At 41.9% G+C, this 18715-nt stretch overlaps 1 protein-coding gene and 3 pseudogenes across 1 annotated transcript in view; 1 reads left to right on the forward strand and 3 right to left on the reverse strand.

Annotated features, from left to right (window-relative positions):
• Positions 1 to 4732, forward strand: part of LOC110004487 (SH2 domain-containing protein 3C-like) — a 16744-nt gene extending 12012 nt beyond the window's left edge. Inside the window, exons 4-6 of the mRNA XM_065952035.1 lie at positions 1135 to 1263; positions 1521 to 1903; positions 2780 to 4732. Coding sequence (XP_065808107.1) covers positions 1135 to 1263; positions 1521 to 1903; positions 2780 to 2951 — 684 coding nt within the window. The 3' untranslated portion in view covers positions 2952 to 4732. The remainder of the gene's footprint in view (positions 1 to 1134; positions 1264 to 1520; positions 1904 to 2779) is intronic.
• Positions 4453 to 17463, reverse strand: LOC110004488 (UDP-glucuronosyltransferase 2C1 pseudogene; annotated as a pseudogene).
• On the reverse strand, positions 7749 to 17466 carry LOC114922080 (UDP-glucuronosyltransferase 2B31 pseudogene; annotated as a pseudogene).
• Positions 11139 to 17467, reverse strand: LOC110004489 (UDP-glucuronosyltransferase 2A2 pseudogene; annotated as a pseudogene).
• Positions 17468 to 18715: the final 1248 nt, after the last annotated feature.

The following is an 18715-nucleotide window of genomic DNA, read 5'->3' on the forward strand; positions in this document are numbered from 1 at the left end:
TGATAATGCTAATGGAATTAAAGCTTTTCATCAGGAGCTTCCAGGTCTTTACCTCCGACAACACACACACACACACACACACACACACACACACACACACACACACAGACACACAGACACACACACACACACAGACACACACACACACACACACACACACACACACACACACACACACACACACAGACACACACACACACACACACACACACACACAGACACACACACACACACACACACACACACACACACACACACACACACACACACACAGACACACACACACACACAAATACACACACACACACACACACACACACACACACACACACACACACACACACACACACACACACACACACATACACACGCACACATACACACGCTCTCCTATTTTGTTGTGAAGTGGTCCTGGCCCGCTGCCCAGCCCCTGATTCACCTCCAGTGGGACAAACCATTCTGTCAGAAAGAGAGGGGTGGGAGAAGCAAAACAACATGTCACCAATGTAACGAGTGTGTGTTTGTGTGTGTGTGTGTTTTAGTGTGTGTGTGTTTTAGTGTGTGTGGTGTGTGTTACAAACAAAAGCATTCCCATCCCGTCGTTGCTGTAAACTCTTGATATACAGTATCTCCGTTGTTTTGTTTGTATGAAGACGGGTCATACAAAAGCGCAGCTGAGTGATGACCCACGTTGCCACGGCAACAAGGCATAGACTCCAGCATGGGTCCGGGTCTCGGGGGGCCCCTGGTGCCGCCAGTGAGGATGCCAGTGTGGGAATGCAAGAGCTGTCGTCCTCCCTCCTCGTCCCCCATCGCCCCCCCAATCAAACGACACAAAAACACACACTAACAGAGCTGAGAGGGCTGCACTTTGAGCCGATTTACCCACAATGCTTTGTTTCTCAGAGGACGACCCTTTAAAGCAGCTTTCTTTATTCTTTTGAAAGAGACGTTTTTGTTTTAAAGAAGCAACAACAGTTTGGATTTGAACCAAACGTCAGAAAATGCTTCAAAATGAGCTAAAGGTTTTGTGCTGTGTGTGTGTGTGTTGCTGTGTTTGTGTGTGTGATCGTGTGTGTGGTCGTGTGTGTGTGATCGTGTGTGTGTGATCGTGCGGCTGTGATGACCTTCAAGTTCTCCAAAGACAAGTTCTGGTTGGAGCCGCCGACGGAGACGCTGAGGAAGCAGCTGGAGGAGGAGCTGAAGCTGAGCGGCAGCAACCTGAAGAGCCACGCCTGGTACCACGGACCAATCCCCTGGGAGGTCAGCCTTCAACACACACACACACACACACACACACACACACACACACACACACACACACACACACACACACACACACACACACACACACACACACACACACTCACACCTTGGGCCTTTCTCAAACCGCTCCCTCCGTCTGACGTCACGCCCACATCTATATTTTTGTTTTGCACTTCCTGTTTCATTTGTAGTTCTATTAAAATAACTACATTTCCTAACTTTAATAACCCGGTGAGTTTAAAATGTCTCCTCAGGTGTCAGAGAGCCTGGTCGGTAACCATGGCGACTTCCTCATCAGAGACTCCCAGTCCAGTCAGGGCGACTTCGTCCTCACCAGCCACTGGGAGCAGAAGACTCTTCACCTCCTGGTCAGGCGGGCGGTGCTTCAGTCCAGTGAGACGTACACGAGGATCCAGTTCAGCCTGGAGACCGAGGCCTTCGACTCTCTGCCCGCTCTTGTGCACTTCTACGTGGGCAGCCGGGCCGCCCTGACCCGGTGGAGCGGGGCTCAGATCCACCGGCCCGTCAACAGGACGCTACCACTCAGCTACCTGGAGACGGCTTTCTGTACAGCCGTCAGCACGCCGTCCGGCCACACGGGGCAGCAGAACACAGAGCAGAGAGTCTGTCCCAAAAGGTGACGGTTCAATAGTCTTTAGTTGAGTCGTTTTGTTGTTCAGACTTTAACACTGCATGGCGTCTCAGGAGATTTCTAATGACTGATGCATTGATGCATTGATCTTTCACTCTCTTGATTTACGTTGTGCATGTCGCCACCTTAGAGAGGTAGAGAGGTTTACAGATCGATGAAGAGCTGGCTAAACACTGAAGCTTCAATGTCCACCGCATGGCGACCTGTGTGAGCATCGACTCTAGAGAAGACTTGAAACTAGAGATTGAGACCATAAACTCGTTAGGAAAATGTTTACTGAGGGAATAAATTGGCTGCACATGGAGCAGCCCTTTCTTTTCCAAGAGAGACGTCTTTCAACAGCTCCTTTCTGAAAAGTTGAAAAATGTTCAACTTTGCTCGAGTGGCCGTACATAAACGTGGAGCGCTCGAAAAAAAGACATTGGGCTTTTTCTCCAGGCGGTCGCTTTCTGCTCTCTACTCATTGAAAACAACTGAAAAAAGACGCTGGCGCTCAGTAAAAAACGATATGTGTACACGGGGCCTTAAGTCTAAGTCAAACAAGATATGACAAACAGGAAGCGTGCATATTTCTGATAAACTCCAGAAGCAGAAACGTAGTAAAATGAATGTTTTGAATTTGGACTGCAGCCCATTTACAACGCTTACTGTCAGAGTTACATATTGCTCCTTTAAGTTTTATTTTTTTCAGTGTTTTTCCTCTGAGAAAACTTTTCATTCAGCAGCAACAAGATTCACAGATAAACCTCCCTCTTGATTTAGTTTTATTAGTTAAAGATGTCAGAGAGTAAACATTCATATTGAGATGTAGTTTCCTGTGTGATGATAACCATCAGTCTCTCTCTTTGTGTCTCCCTGCAGTCCTTCCTCTCTCCACCACCAGGGGGCAGACGTTAACAGGGTGCTGGACGACCGGTCTGTGATGACTGCAGGAGATTCTTCTCTCTCCTCTCCGTACAACAGTGAGTTCAAAACTAAGACCTCTCTTTGTTTTTATGATGCAAGGTTCTTTATGTTAGCACAGGAAAATTAAGAGATTGACTTCAGTCTCTAAACATTTCCTGTTGTCCAAATCTAGACATCCTAAATGTTTTAAGATGTCTAGATTTGATTGAAACGTCACATCTAACAGGGACAGGATATGTCTGCTTTGCATAAACAGCAAAAATATAAATCACATTTCTTGGGACTTTTATGCCCCTATTTGAGAGACAGGGCAGCAGATAGGCTTGGAAATCAAGAAAAACATGCAAAAAATGTTTTTCATTTAAGACCAAATATGTCTATCTAATATATACTGACTGAAGGTACCTTACTATCTGATTAGACATTAAGGAAACATGCTATGTTGAAGTGCTGGCTTCTCTGACAACAATGCAGCAGCCAGTATGTCCTCCTTCTAACTTTAGATTCTGCTCCTGAATGCTCTGGATTTGTTTGGACCAGAGAAGGTAGGCGCTTTTAAGGCACCACCAACACAGCCGTTTTAGACACCCCTCGGTTTGCCAGATATGAGCTCTCTGCAATGTTTACAATTTAGACTCCAGTACCTGTTTTAAACACTAGGTCGCAGAGTTACATCCTAAAACATAAATACAGTTTTTCCTAATTTTATTCAAACATAAACCTCTAATTGTGACTCTTAAATCGAGGGCCATGAGTCATGCAAAAATGCTAAAACAGTTTACTTTAAACTAAAACACTAAATGAATTAGAAATAAACTCAAACTCCAAACAGGTATTAACTTATTACTGAAATCCCAAACTGATTCAGTTACATAAGTCATGTAAGTAGAAACCATTAAGCTGCTAAGGTTTTGCAGGCCTTTGTGATTATTCCTCATTTTTTAATAGAACGGTAATTTAACATGTGACCATTTTTATCCGTTATTAGTTGAGAAGTAAATCCAACATTACTAAGCACAAATACAATATGTCCCTGTACTTGTGCTTTCATGTACTGACAGTGAACACACAGTTGTATGGACAGTCCTTGGTTTAGTTTGTTTGTGCAGACCAGAAATGTGTTGCTCATGTCTGAACCACATCCAGACAAGGGCAGGGACGTAAGGGCCCGCTGGTTTTAAATTCATTGTGCTGTTATTCCTATACTCTGACCCAATTCTCCAATAATTACCAGTTTGGCTTGCCACTTTGAGCTGTACTCATAACCAAGACCTGTTATTTATGTATTTGTTTATTTTGTTTGAAAATGGTCAGTGTACATTAACCAGTGTTCGGACAGATGTACTGTATATGTACCCGAGTTAGCAGAAAGATGATTCAGAAAAAAATCACAAAGATGATACATCGCTCCAATGGCACATAATTTATTTTGTCTTGTATTAGATAAAACTTAATGGTGTTGCATTGTTTCATAGAAACAAGCTGTACTTACTATCGCAGGAAGATCTTAACAGCACTATTTGGAGCAAACTGTTACACCTAAATTCCAGCCCCCCGAAACCCCGAACGGGAATAAAACGATAAAAGAAAATGGATGGATAACCAAGAAACAGTTCTCACAAGGCTGCTCTATTAAACACATAACTTTATTAAAAATATTAAACATTTTATTTTTTACATGTTGAATCAAGTCACATTTGGAAATGGTGAGATGTGCCTGAAGAAAACTAACAGCATTAAACTTGACGAGTGATAAAACTAGAACACCAAATCCATATTTGTGACACAATATTCAATCATCTGCAAGCCCCAGTGACAGACAATCAGAAGAATCATGTTATTTTCTTTATTGTTGTATCTGATCAGGTGTTTATGAGAGACGTTTTCTTTCCCTTGTCCCTTACTGCCCCTCCATTCCCTTTGAAAAACCTGGCTATCAACTAAATGCACTTTAGTAAAGATTTTCTAAATAATGCTTTAATTCATAATGGAAACACTAATGGAAGCACACAGATAACAACTCAGAAACATGAACTATTAGCAGAAAATGTAAAGTTTGTAGAGCCCCATTTCAGTTTGGTTCAGTTCGGTACAGTAAACACTGAACTTGTTTACACAGCCAGCCGAACCCTTATCTGATGAGTGGAGTGTAAGCCAGATGGAGATAGCCGTATCAGCTATGTAATAGTGTGACATCATAGCAGCCCAACACAGTGTAGCCCACTATTAATTAAGTTCAACAATCAAGAAGAAGAACAGGGACGCAGTAAACAAAGGGACCCTTTAGGGTGGGATCGGTATCCTGTGTGTAAAGTGTAAATGTTAATTAGGTCTTTGTAAGAAAATATGACATGAATAAAAGGCATAAAGTTTATCATTCCTTTTTAGCTTTGCTTCTACAAAACACTCTCCGCCACAAAAACTTTACTGTAGACATACAAACTGTCAATATGAGCAATATGATTCCCATTAGAAACGCTACCACATCAATTGAATAGTACTGGATCTTAGACATTTTGTAGGACTCGGTCCTCAGATGCCGTGCTCCTTTGTGCCTCATGACAAACTCAATCCAGAACATGGCACGGTCCAGTGGTTTCATTGGCTGATCCCTGTGCAGGTTAGACATTGTCTTCATCTTCTCGCTGTAGGAGGGATCATGGAGTACCTCCTTAACAGCCTCCAGGAAGTTATCCTTGTTCACAGTTGCAATGTCCAGAACTTTGGCAACACCTCGTACTTTCATCCTGAAGAAATTGTCCTTCTGGTCGAACATGAGAGGCAGGCCAACAAGAGGAACACCATGGTAGATGGCCTCCTGCACTCCGTTGGTGCCTCCATGGGCCACAAATGCCCTGGTCTTTGGATGACCCAGGAGATCATTTTGAGGCAGCCAGTCCATCATTAAGGTGTTGTTGCCAAGAGTAGATGGTCTTTTGCCTTTGTGCCTCCAGATCACCTTCTGAGGAAGTTGGGCAAAAGCAGCAGCAATGTCCTCTGTGATGTCCTCGGGAAGTTTTTCCACCAGGGTTCCCAGTGTCATCATGATGACACCATGTTCACCTGAGCTCTGGACAAAGTCCTCTAGTTCTTTAGACAGGGGTTTGGAGGGTTTGCACTGAAATCCTGACATGTAGACAATGTTTGGCATTGTGGGTCGTGGGAACTCAAAGATAAAATCAGTCCTCATCAGCCAGATGTCTGCTGCCTGAAACAGCTCCATGTAATGTACGTCCTTTCCAAAGTAACGATGGACGAATGGGATGTAGTTTGGATCTGTGACATACCAGATTTGTAAACGTGTAAAGAGAAAGATCAGCATGTTTTTGACCCGCTGCATGAAAGTCATATTGTCAGTCAGCTCAGCCAATGGTATTGGGACATAGGAGAGTGGTGTTGGTGCAATTGCAAGATGCCCCTCCCCCTGGATAGTCCACCTAACATTCAAGACAAGTGGAAGACCCAAACGGTGACCCAGTAGCACCCCTGAACCAATTCCAGGATCTGTTAGAACCAAATCATATTTGGCATCCCGAAGGCTTTGCATCAGTTTGGCATTTTCAAAAATATCCCCCATCATCTGAACCAGGTCTTTATGCATCTGATAGAACTGCTCCATCAGTTCATACTCCAAAGATAAACGTGCCCACAGGGAAGCACCGCCCCGTTGCATGTTGATCATTGTGGTTACAAATTCTCCAAATTGTTCCTCATTAAATCCAGAAGTGGAATTAATCGTAATGGACTTGTAGTAAGGGGACTCTGACTTGATGTACCAGCTGTCCATAGATCGCATCACTGTGATCTCATGGCCTCTGGAGTGCAGCTCCTCGATAAGGACTTTCATGTTGACCCAGTGGCTTCCATCCAAAGGGAACACCAGGACTTTCCCTCCATTCACCAAGTGTGTAGCGCAGAGCAGCACTGCAAGTGCCACGACGGTCTGTTGGTACATCTCTGGAAGAAATTGTGAGTGGAGAGAGGACAATGTTAGATCTGCTTTTATCAGAAGGGTTTTACAGTGCTTGGGTTTGACTCAATTTTAAAAATATCTGTAGATAATGATCTTAACAAAAGGCAGTGTTATAGCTTGACCTGCTCGATGATAAGGAAACGATTGTAACTCGATTGATGAATATTCTCACATATTAGTGATCATTTACGGAGAGTCTAACCTTTAGACAACAAAGCAATACTGGTGTGGCAGATGGCTGTTTACGTGAGACTGGTTTTGCTCAAGGTTTCTGCCTCTTAAAGGAAGCTTTTCCTTGACACTGTAACTTTGCTGAATTTTGCTAAGTGCTCACGATGGATTAACGTTGGTATTTGTAGATAATATAAGAAGGAGTAAGGTCTTTTACCTGCTCTTTTGGTAAAGTGTCTTAAGATAACATTTGTTATTAATTGGTACTATACAAATAAAAATGTTCTGATTGGTTGATTAATGATTGAGCCCAAAACTGAAAGCTGGACCGCCTCAGTGCCAGGTTGGGGTCTCAATTTGATGAAACCAACAGAAACACACCATCTTCAAAAAACAGATATTGGATAATTATGGGAATATCTTGATGAGATTACATTTTGAGACACCACAAGTCAAAGGTTATGACTCAATTGTGCAAGCAATAAAGTTTTCATACTTCAAAGATGTTAATATGTTTTTTGAACGTTTTTTTATTTTGAGCTCCATAATCTGTTTTTACTACCGTGTCAGTATGTATGTCCTGAGTTCCTTCATCACATACTTGGAGAGTAGCGGCTCATAATAATACCTGAATTAAACCCGAAAATCCCTTTGACCATCGATGTACTCAAAAGGTTGTATAAAATAATCCACTTGTTGTGAGGTAACTAAATGTCCAGCTTCTACAAACTACACAGGAACAATCTGTTTTTATGTATGAAATGAAGAAGTTACAAATAATTTATTCTTAAGATTTTATTTACAAGTTGTTCTCAATCATTGCTTGACAAGCCAACACTTCAGGAATAACATTAAAAAACACAAAATCACGTAATCACTCAAAGCATTAGACGCTTTGATAATCAGCCTAGACATGGTGATAGTTTCCTAATGTTATTTTTAGGATCTATAGGCAACTGTGGTGCAGCAAATGAATCACTGCTTTTTGACTTTGCGTCTACAAAACAATCTCCGCCACAAAAACTTTAGTGCATAAATAATAAGAGTTAATACTAGCAGCAAAACTCCAATCAGAAACCCCATTACATCAATTGAATAGTACTGGATCTTGGACATCTTGTAGGACTCTGTCCTCAGATGCCGCGCTCCATTATGCCTCATGACAAACTCAATCCAGAACATGGCACGGTCCAGGGGTTTCAAGGGCTGATCCCTGTGCAGGTTAGACATTGTCTTCATCTTCTCGCTGTAGGAGGGATCATGGAGTACCTCCTTAACAGCCTCCAGGAAGTTATCCTTGTTCACAGTTGCAATGTCCAAGACTTTGGCAACCCCCCTTGCTCTCATCTTGAAGAAATTTTCTTGCTGGTCAAACATGAGAGGCAGGCCAACAAGAGGAACACCATGGTAAATGGCCTCTTGTAGTCCGTTGGTGCCTCCATGGGCCACAAATGCCCTGGTCTTTGGATGACCCAGGAGATCATTTTGAGGCAGCCAGTCCAACATTAAGGTGTTGTTGCCAAGAGTGGATGGTCTTTTGCCTTTGTGCCTCCAGATCACCTTCTGAGGAAGTTGGGCAAAGGCAGCAGCAATGTCCTCTGTGATGTCCTCAGGAAGTTTTCCCACCAGGGTTCCCAATGTCATCATGATGACACCATGTTCACCTGAGCTCTGGACAAAGTCCTCTAGTTCTTTAGACAGGGGTTTGGAGGGTTTGCACTGAAATCCTGACATGTAGACGATGTTTGGCATTGTGGGTCGTGGGAACTCAAAGATAAAATCAGTCCTCATCAGCCAGATGTCTGCTGCCTGAAACAACTCCATGTAATGTACGTCCTTTCCAAAGTAACGATGGACGAATGGGATGTAATTTCGATCTGTGACATACCAGATTTGTAAACATGTAAAGACATAGAACATGAAGTTCTTTATCCTCTGGGTGAATGTCATCTTGTCAGTTAGCTCTGATCCCGGTACTGGAACATAGGAGAGTGGTGATGGTGCAATTGTGAAATGCCCCTCACCTTGAACAGTCCACCGAGCATTCAAGACAAGTGGAAGACCCAAACGATGACTTAAAAGCACCCCTGCACCAAGGAAAGGGTCTGTCAAAACCAAATCATATTTGGCATCCCGAAGGCTCTTCATCAGTTTGTCGTTCTCAAAGATGTCTCCCGTCATCAAAACACTCTGCTTAAACATCTGATAGAACCATTCCACAAGTTCATACTCCAAAGACAAGCGAGCCCAAACTGAAGCCCCGTCCCTACGCATTTGGACCATAGTCGTTACAAATGACCCAAATCGTTTCTCATCAAATCCAGCAGAAGAATTTAGATTGATGGACTTGTAGTAAGGTGACTCTGTCTTGATGTACCAGCTGTCTGAAGGTCTCAACATTGTGATCTCATGGCCTCTGGAGTGAAGTTCCTCAACAAGGACTTTCATATTGATCCAGTGGCTTCCGTCCACAGGAAACAACAAGACTTTCCCTCCTGTCACTGAGTGTGAGGAGCAGAGCAGAACCGCAAGTGCTACCAAGGCAAGTTGGTACATCTCTGAAAGAAATTGTGAGAGGAGATAGGACGATGTTAGATCTTTTTTCTCAACAAGATCTTCATGTTGTCTTCATTAACTTGGACATAAGGATTTAGAAAATAAAAAGGGGACTTCTCTGACTTGTGGATTTGGGAATAATAGTACTGACTATGAGCAGATCTCTCAAATAGGATTGACATTTTACTGGAAGACTTATCGTTTAGTTGGAAAGACAATCCCCAATGAATTATTGAGCCTAGCACTGAGAGTTTGACCTCTTCTGAAGGTCTTTTGCATTGCTTCATTTATCAGCTCTTGATGCTGCTAATGTTCAGCATTCCTCAGATTCCTTTGAACTGTTATCAAAAGTGTCAGTCATTATAAAGCCGGATTACTTTTAAACTCTGGTTAAATGTATCTAATGATGTGAATTGTAAAGTTTCAGTGACCTAGAAGCTTATTAGCAAATGAATTGGTAGATTAAATTATTCAATCTAAATGTAGTTTAAACAACATGTTGCTGTAGAGCCATGTTTCATTTCAGAACTGCAATAGCTTTAGTTCTATTTCCTCTTGAATCTAGAAAGCAGAAGTATCTAGAGAGTATCTGAAGTTTTAGTAATTAGTCGTTTCTGGTTAATTCATTGATAAAGATGTGGAATATCTTGTAAAGAATACCTAATGTAATTTTTCTAATCTAATTTTCTAAGCCGGTAACAATAAATCCTGCTAAAAAAAAAGGATTGAAAAAGAGCCATCGTCTCTATCTGAGGACTAGATAGAAAGTACCAATCAGATGCCTCCCTGGTTACCTGTGTGTACTCTCCCTTTGTCACGCACCAGTCTTGACTCAAAGTGCAGGAAAAATGAACAGAAAGTAATCCTCAATCCAAAACAAGAAGAGGACTTATGAACAATGTTGAGCAGCAACTAATGATACGTTCCATTTACCTTGAAACTCGGCTCTCGAAGCTGGGAATGACGTCCCATCCAAGTTAACCGCGTTCCAGTTACAAGTCGGTAAAGCAACATGGATGCCTCCGGGAGTACCTTTGTTTTGTTAGCTCCTACTTGAATTTTAACTCAGTCTACTGAAGTTGCTCTGAGTTTACGAGTTGGAATTCCATCTTAAGGGGGCCTTCTTGATGACTTATCAGACCGGGAACTTAGAATTTCCGACATCCGAGATCAAATGAAAAGCACAATAAGATCACAGCCCCTATTGACAAGCTGTCTGCCTAAGTGTTGGAGAAACACTGAACTTAGAAACAGCTTTTTTGAGTGTTGCTCTGAAAAACATAACACTACCTGCTAGTGTTGTACTTATTATCACTTGATGAATGACAGGAATCATTTCTTTTTTACTGCTGGCAAATGGTTATCAATAGCAGTATGTGATTGTTGCAGAGGTTGACGTTCTTGCCCATACATGATGTATTGATGACTGCTTCATTGGAGACACTTCCACTTCTGGGATTAGTATTGGAACAACTGTCATTTCTTTAGACGCTTCCTCAGTTATTGAATACTTTAAAATATGTAGAACGCAATAAAACATATTTGTGACGCCTTGACTTGTCTGCAATTCTTAGACCAAACTATGTGAAGGAATTAAAGAATAACTCCATAAAATGATTTTGTTAATGTTTATTAAAAAAACTTTAAACCAATAATTGGAAAAAATACTTTTTTGGAATAACACCACAACCTTCCTCTGTATGCACTAGAACTGATCATCTGGTTCAAGGCATGGCTTTTTGAAACTACTCTGCACATTGTGTTTCATTTCTTAAGATGTGTGCAGTAGCGGAGCGAGTGTGGGGGCAGAAGGTGCAGCCGCCCCGGGCCCACTGTTGTCTCAAGGGGCCCACTTTGAGCCAAATTTAACATGCATTTTGTTATTTAGTTGAATTTTCGAATAAAGTTAGTTTGATTAGGTCTGAGTCTCTCTTTTCTTTTGCCGCAATCAAGACACACAATGTATTTTGTAGAGCAGAGAGGGGCCCCCCTCCACTGCCAAGGGGGTTCTCAACTTCGGCAGCAAACAGCACCAGCAGGGTGCTGTGGCCTGTTTGTAATGTCATTGATTCCACCTCTTAGCACCCCCTTTGCTGGGCCCCCCGCTGCTGTCTGGAGTTTTAAAAACCTAGTCGTCTGTCTGCTTTATTTCTGTTTACCTCGCTGTTTTTCGTAACATTTAAAGTGTAAAAAAATAAATAAAAAATGTTTTCTCATTGACAACTCAACCCTCAAACACTCAACCTGGCAAGTCTCCTTCCGTTGCTAGCTCCACTAACGTAAACGCTACTAGCCAAGCAAATAAACATGTTAGCGAGGAGCACCCAGCTAGCTCCATGCAGGAAAGCAACAGTGCTGATGAAAACTTAATTGGTAAGTTGTTCCATCATTATTTGTGATTACGCTTAGATGCTGGTCTTTTGTTTGTGGGTGCATGTGTTGTAGACCGCCGTGTCTGCTTGGTTATCGTACTGTATGAACGGCAGGCCATTGCTGTCACACTGTTTACAAAGTTTGTTGTCGTGCGTGGGTTGATAATGTGTGGTTTTATTGTATTGTCTGTTGGGCTGTGTGGCTGGATGAGCGTCCAACTTCACTGAATGTCAAACTGTAGTTGCCTTCTATCTTTGGTTTCCCATCCGGCTAATTAAGTCTGCTTTACTTGTTTAATTGGTGGAATATGCGCATAGACATATCAGCACTTGTGCTGCTTAAATATCAGCAGGTCACTCACTGATAAGTCCCTGTCACTGTAATAGCACCCTTTGTAATCTGCAGCGGCATTTCTCTTCATCCTGCCCCATCTTGTATCCACATACAGCCGATATTATACCATAAATGCTATAATAAATTACTATATAGGCTACAGCATATGCTATATAGCCTATAGACGGTTTAAGGGCCCACTATTGGTCCCCGCCCCCTCTGCAATGAGCCATAGGCTCCACACCTGGATGTGTGTAAAGTATTCCAGAAAATTAGATCTGACAATTTTATTGCTCATCATCACTCCTTTTTTACCTTACCTTTACAAAGCAATATCCGACATATAAGCTTTACTGCAGAAATAAAAATAGTAAATACTAACAAAATAACTGCAATCAGAAACGCTACCACATCAATTGAATAGTACTGGATCTTGGACATTTTGTAGGACTCGGTCCTCAGATGCCGTGCTCCTTTGTGCCTCATGACAAACTCAATCCAGAACATGGCACGGTCCAGTGGTTTCATTGGCTGATCCCTGTGCAGGTTAGACATTGTCTTCATCTTCTCGCTGTAGGAGGGATCATGGAGTACCTCCTTAACAGCCTCCAGGAAGTTATCCTTGTTCACAGTTGCAATGTCCAGAACTTTGGCAACACCTCGTACTTTCACCCTGAAGAAATTGTCCTTCTGGTCGAATATGAGAGGCAGGCCAACAAGAGGAACACCATGGTAGATGGCCTCCTGCACTCCGTTGGTGCCTCCATGGGCCACAAATGCTCTGGTCTTTGGATGACCCAGGAGATCATTTTGAGGCAGCCAGTCCAACATTAAGGTGTTGTTGCCAAGAGTAGATGGTCTTTTACCTTTGTGCCTCCAGATCACCTTCTGAGGAAGTTGGGCAAAGGCAGCAGCAATGTCCTCTGTGATGTCCTCAGGAAGTTTTTCCACCAGGGTTCCCAATGTCATAATGATGACACCATGTTCACCTGAGCTCTGGACAAAGTCCTCTAGTTCTTTAGACAGGGGTTTGGAGGGTTTGCACTGAAATCCTGCCATGTAGACTATGTTTGGCATTGTGGGTCGTGGGAACTCAAAGATAAAATCATTCCTCATCAGCCAGATGTCTGCTGCCTGAAACAGCTCCATGTAATGTACGTCCTTTCCAAAGTAACGATGGACGAATGGGATGTAATTTGGATCTGTGATGTACCAAGTTTGAAAACATGCGAACAGAAAAATAAAAACGTTCTTGACCCGCTCTGAAAATGTCATCTTATCAGTAAGTTCTGACCCTGCTACTGGGACATACGAAAGGGGTGAAGGTGCAATTGCATAATGCCCCTCCCCCTGGATAGTCCACCTAACATTCAAGACAAGTGGAAGACCCAAACGGTGACTCAGCAGCACCCCTCCACCGAGAGCTGGGTCTGTTAGAACCAAATCATATTTGGCATCCCGAAGGCTCTGCATCAATTCTGCATTCTCAAAAATGTCCTCCATCATATGAAGACTCTGCTTAGTTATCTGATAGAGCTGTTCTATAAGTGTATGCACCAAGGATAAATGAGCCCAAGCTGAAGCACCCTCCCGTTGCAGTTTGATCATCGTTGTTACAAATGACCCAAAGCGTTTCTCATCAAATCCAGCAGAAGAATTTAGATTGATGGACTTGTAGTAAGGTGACTCTGTCTTGATGTACCAGCTGTCTGAAGGTCTCAACATTGTGATCTCATGGCCTCTGGAGTGAAGCTCCTCAACAAGGACTTTCATATTGATCCAGTGGCTTCCGTCCACAGGAAACAACAAGATTTTCCCTCCATTCACTGAGTGTGAGGAGCAGAGCAGAACCGCAAGTGCCGCCAAGGTCAGTCGGTACATCTCTGAAAGACATTTTGCCAAGAGATGTAAGGAAATTGGATCTTTGTTTTCTAACAAAACTCACATAGTTCTTCAATTTCAGAGTAGTCATTCACCGAACACCGCAACGGAAAGACTGCGAAATCGGATAGGACTGATTGATAATCTACTAAGCTTTAACCCTGGGATAAAACCACTGAGGAATGTTTGGATCCCCGCCACATAGAACTGGACTTCCAGTCCACTTAATCCACTTAAGTAGATCTTATTACTTTTAATTAGACATTCTGCCAAATTTCAAATGGTATTTCATCAGATACTTAAAGAAACAAATCCACAAACAAGTTCTCCTCTCAGCGCTGCAAGGTGAGACAGAGAGCCAACAGTGGCGTTCAGGCAGGTTGGTGAGTTCTTAAAGACAGAAAGTGGTGTTAGCGCTTGTTTTGTGTTTGTAAATGTCAGTTTGGGACCCCCCTTGAAAACGAGGTGATACACCTCAAGCAGGGGTGTTTCCAGAGGGGTGGCCAGGGCAGGCATGGGCCACCCTTGAAATGTGATTGGCCACCCCAGGTGCCTTCCCAAAAATCTTTAACTCTGATTGGCTATTTGCCCTGTCAGAGGCGGGACTTATGTTAAAATGAACTATTAGGTCTTTTTGCAAAGGCTTTTTTTTAAATATCAATGTAACATATTTTCTTTTGTTTGTACTTTAAATTATGAACACAATAATTTGCACATATTTTAAGTAAGACAGGTGCATGGGAAAGTAATGCACTTTGTCTTTTGCAAAGCGACTTTTATTAAGTGCTTTAACCCCTCTAATGTGTTAGAAAGTTGCACACACCTTTTGTGTTAGCGGTTATTATGCAATCATATCCATGCAAAGACTGGTTTAAATTGAATTTGTATGGTCCCATGGAACTTTAAACTTGTAATATTGGATTGAGAGTACAAGTCCATACTACGGGAAAATAATTGTTCCCACCAAAGAAGGGAGGGGTGGGGGAGGTGTGCAGAGTCAAATATGAATCTTCTTTGAGCCAGATTTGAGCCATAGAAGAATTGACTTAAACGATAAAAATAAATTGTGTGTTTATAAAGCTTTTTCTGAGGATATCATAAAATCTTGTGCCAATAAAAAAATCTAAAAGGCATTTTTTACATATCTGAAGTTGAAAACGGATCAAGAATGACCCTAACACATTAGAAGTGTTAAATTGTGACTTTGAAAAATATATATCTTCTTTTTGTGTCTTTAGAAAATAAGCTAATGTTGCCGTGACTGTGTGTTATAAATTAAATATGAATGGTGACGTTAGAAAGACAGAATAATTGATTTGTGTGTGTTTGTGCACACATCACACTTCAGGCCAGTCAGCCACCCCAATCAAAAAGATATGGACACGTCCCTGACCACAAGGGGTTAACTCTGATATTTAATATTAGTAAGAACTATGCAGTGAATCAGAGCAACAGTGTCTATACATGGTGATTACTGTTCTATTATTTTGTGTTCTTTTGTTTTTCCAGCGTTAGGTAAGGTCTGTAGTGTCGGGTGTGGTGGTGCGCTACGCTATGAATGAAAGGTGCTATATAAATAAAGACTAAACCACCTCCAGGGACGGTGGGGTTCCCCAGTCTCTGTCACCCTTATAAAGGGGTCAAGTCTGGCAACCCCTGTTCTACATGCAAAGCCCCTAACAAACAGCCAAGAGATAAGAGAGATGGATACAGCGATGTAAACAGGTCACTATGGAGTTCAAGGCCGGAGATGAACTGGATTTCAACTCCGCCTTCACGTGCGCATGATAGCCGCCCTGGTGTTTGTTTGGTGTGTTGGCTGTGCACGTCCTCAAGAAGTCATAGACTATGCACATGTGGAATAAGGTACTAAGAATCGCTTAATAATGACAAAAAAAGCTACTAATAAGCATTCTAATAAGCAACTAATGGTGACTATTTTGACCTCAATTTAAAGCGTTACCAATTTTTCATTTTTTTATTTTACCAAAGGAGAAACTCTTCTTGTTTTGACAAAACACCTGAAACTGTAATTCATTTCTTTGTGAAGTTGATCCCATTAAGGTACAAGCTCAGTGTCTTGAGCATACTGGTTTGCTCTGGGATTAAGATTTTGTTCCAGTACACAAAGCAAAGTGACTTCCTCTGAGTATTTCCTGAACATATCGCCTACTCACTGCAAACAGCAGAGTGTCAGTATGAAGTTAAAGCCAAAACAAGCTGGACGGTAACCACTATGCTCCTCAAAGGATTCCCTTTTTTTCATTTCTGGAACTTTGCTCCCCCGACTTTCATAACACCCAGATTCCCTACAGCTGAAAAGCAGCTTCCTAATTGCATAACTACTCAGTGTGGGAATTCCTGCTGCTAAATCCCACAAGGTTTACAAAAGCTGTCCATGTTCTCTCTCTCTCTCTCTCTCTCTCTCTCTCTCTTGTTTCACAGCTTTGTGTTCTTGAACTTGTTCGGCTCATTAATCCGAGGTGTCGACTTAGAAAGGGAAATCTAATAATGTCAGAGGAGCTTCTGCACATTGTGCTAACAAGAATAAGAAACTAGCTTTAGTTTCACACAGTCCTTCAAAAAGATGATGCACGGGGACCAACACAAAGGCTTTTTAAAAAGTGATGGTTTGATTTGTTTTCCTTGCAGCTTTTTTATTTGTTCTGACTTTAAAGTAACGTTTTGGAGACTTTAAAACAATGCATAAAATTTCCAACACTTTCTAACTGTTAGGAAAGATGAGGTTGAGTCTTTGCTTAACTCTTTCTGAGAAAAGAGAACATGAGCCTGTTTTTTGTCATTTCATGGGTCATTTTGGTTCCTGTCTTTGTGAATCATTTTGTTATCCAAATCTCATCAATGTTCAGTCTTACAGTAAAGTGCTCAAACTTGAGAGTGCATGATCAAATTTACATGAATGTCTGCTCAGTGCGTTCTGAAATGCCGGTCCTATTGTTAAGCTTGCCTTCAGGAAACATCTGGAATTTACTATCTGGCTCTTTTGGACACTGAAGCTTTAACTTCCAGCTGCAAGTATTTAAAGTTCAGCCAAACACGTTCTCATAAAGGTCACAGTTTTATCCAATACAACGACAGAAACAACTGCACTGAAACATCAGGAACACGTTTTTACATTGAACTGTTAAAAAGCTTTATCACTCTTCCAGCCCTGAAACTCTTCCCTGGTCTTGTTATATGAGATCAACACTTACCGAGAGCTTCCAAGCCGTGTCAAAGCGAGCTGGTTGTTTGTTCCTCCTCGCAGCACTCTGTCTGTCGTGCAGCTCTGGCAGTCAGAGCAGCTCGGGGGGCGTTGGTATTGAGCTAACAGGATCAAAGTTCAGAGTGTGTGCAGCAGCAGCAGCAGCAGCAGCAGCAGGAACCGTTTAGTTACGCAAGCCAGAGCTGAATGAGTGTCATGTGGCAAAGTCTGAGTTTGTACTTGAGATGAAGTACTGAGATAAGGATGGAGAAGGTTAATGTGGTGTAAAGGTGGATCAGTCTACGATGGAGGATGAAGGTCTCTGACCTAAAGCCTGCTTTGATAAATTATACTGCACAGATCAGAGTGTACACACAGTTGAATCATTGATTTTATTAATGAATCAGGATATGAAAAGGTTAGATTTGTCTTGTGACTAAAGCAAACCAGACACTGGATGGAAATCACCATTTCAGTTATTCAAAAATATCCACTTGTTCTTTTTAACAAAAGACCTGAAAGGCTTGAATCATCGGGCATCGTTTTTGCACCTTTAGATCGTTTGCTCTGGTCTGAATCATGGACCAGTTTGTTTCATTGTTTCATAATTACCTAAAGTTTGGTCTGTGTTCACACGAGGACATTTACAAGTTAACCAAAATGTGTGATACGTGAGGAAGATGCTCTCTGATTGCTCAGAATTGCATTTTTGTTTTTTAATCAACATTGAAGGTTTTCAGTTGGCTGTAAGACGACCCCCCCTTTAGTCTCAGAAAGTGGACTCATTGAGGTAAAACACAAGCTGCACTTACATTTTTCTTTTGGTTCTTTCTCCATAGTTACCTGTAAGGATAAATTAGGAGGAAATACTTAAAAGTTACAACGACAGAAAATCACCTTATTGGTTTTATTTCATGTCAGTTACGTCCGTGCACAATGTAAGATTTCTCGGCTAAACTTTGTGGGAGATGACAAATGTTTCTTTTTTGTGTCATATGGACCAAAACCTTAACACTGAACTTCTGCACCGTAAGATTTTTGATTTGAGTTCAGAAAAAGATAGAACCGAGTCAAATCCTCTGAAAAAGTACTGAGGCAAACAAAAGAGTTCATTTACATGTCACCTGCACTCTGTGCTCTCTGCAGTTAAAGGTGTGTCAGTGTGATGTAAGAAGGTCACAGCCGTGTGTAATCAGAACACGTGCAAAACCAACAGCTCTGATCATCTTCTGTTACGAGACAAACGTTCACATCAGGAACAGTCTCGTGATCATTTCTGTTTTTTAAAGATCGATTCTGCTCATATTTAAATACATGATGTTACCATGTTGGACTCCAGCAACGGTTTTTAAACATACACAGTTGCTGTTGTAATCCTCTCATGTGGTTTCCTGCTGCT

Source organism: Labrus bergylta, chromosome 2 (assembly GCF_963930695.1).
Source record: "Labrus bergylta chromosome 2, fLabBer1.1, whole genome shotgun sequence".
NCBI classification, from domain to species: Eukaryota; Metazoa; Chordata; class Actinopteri; order Labriformes; family Labridae; genus Labrus; species Labrus bergylta.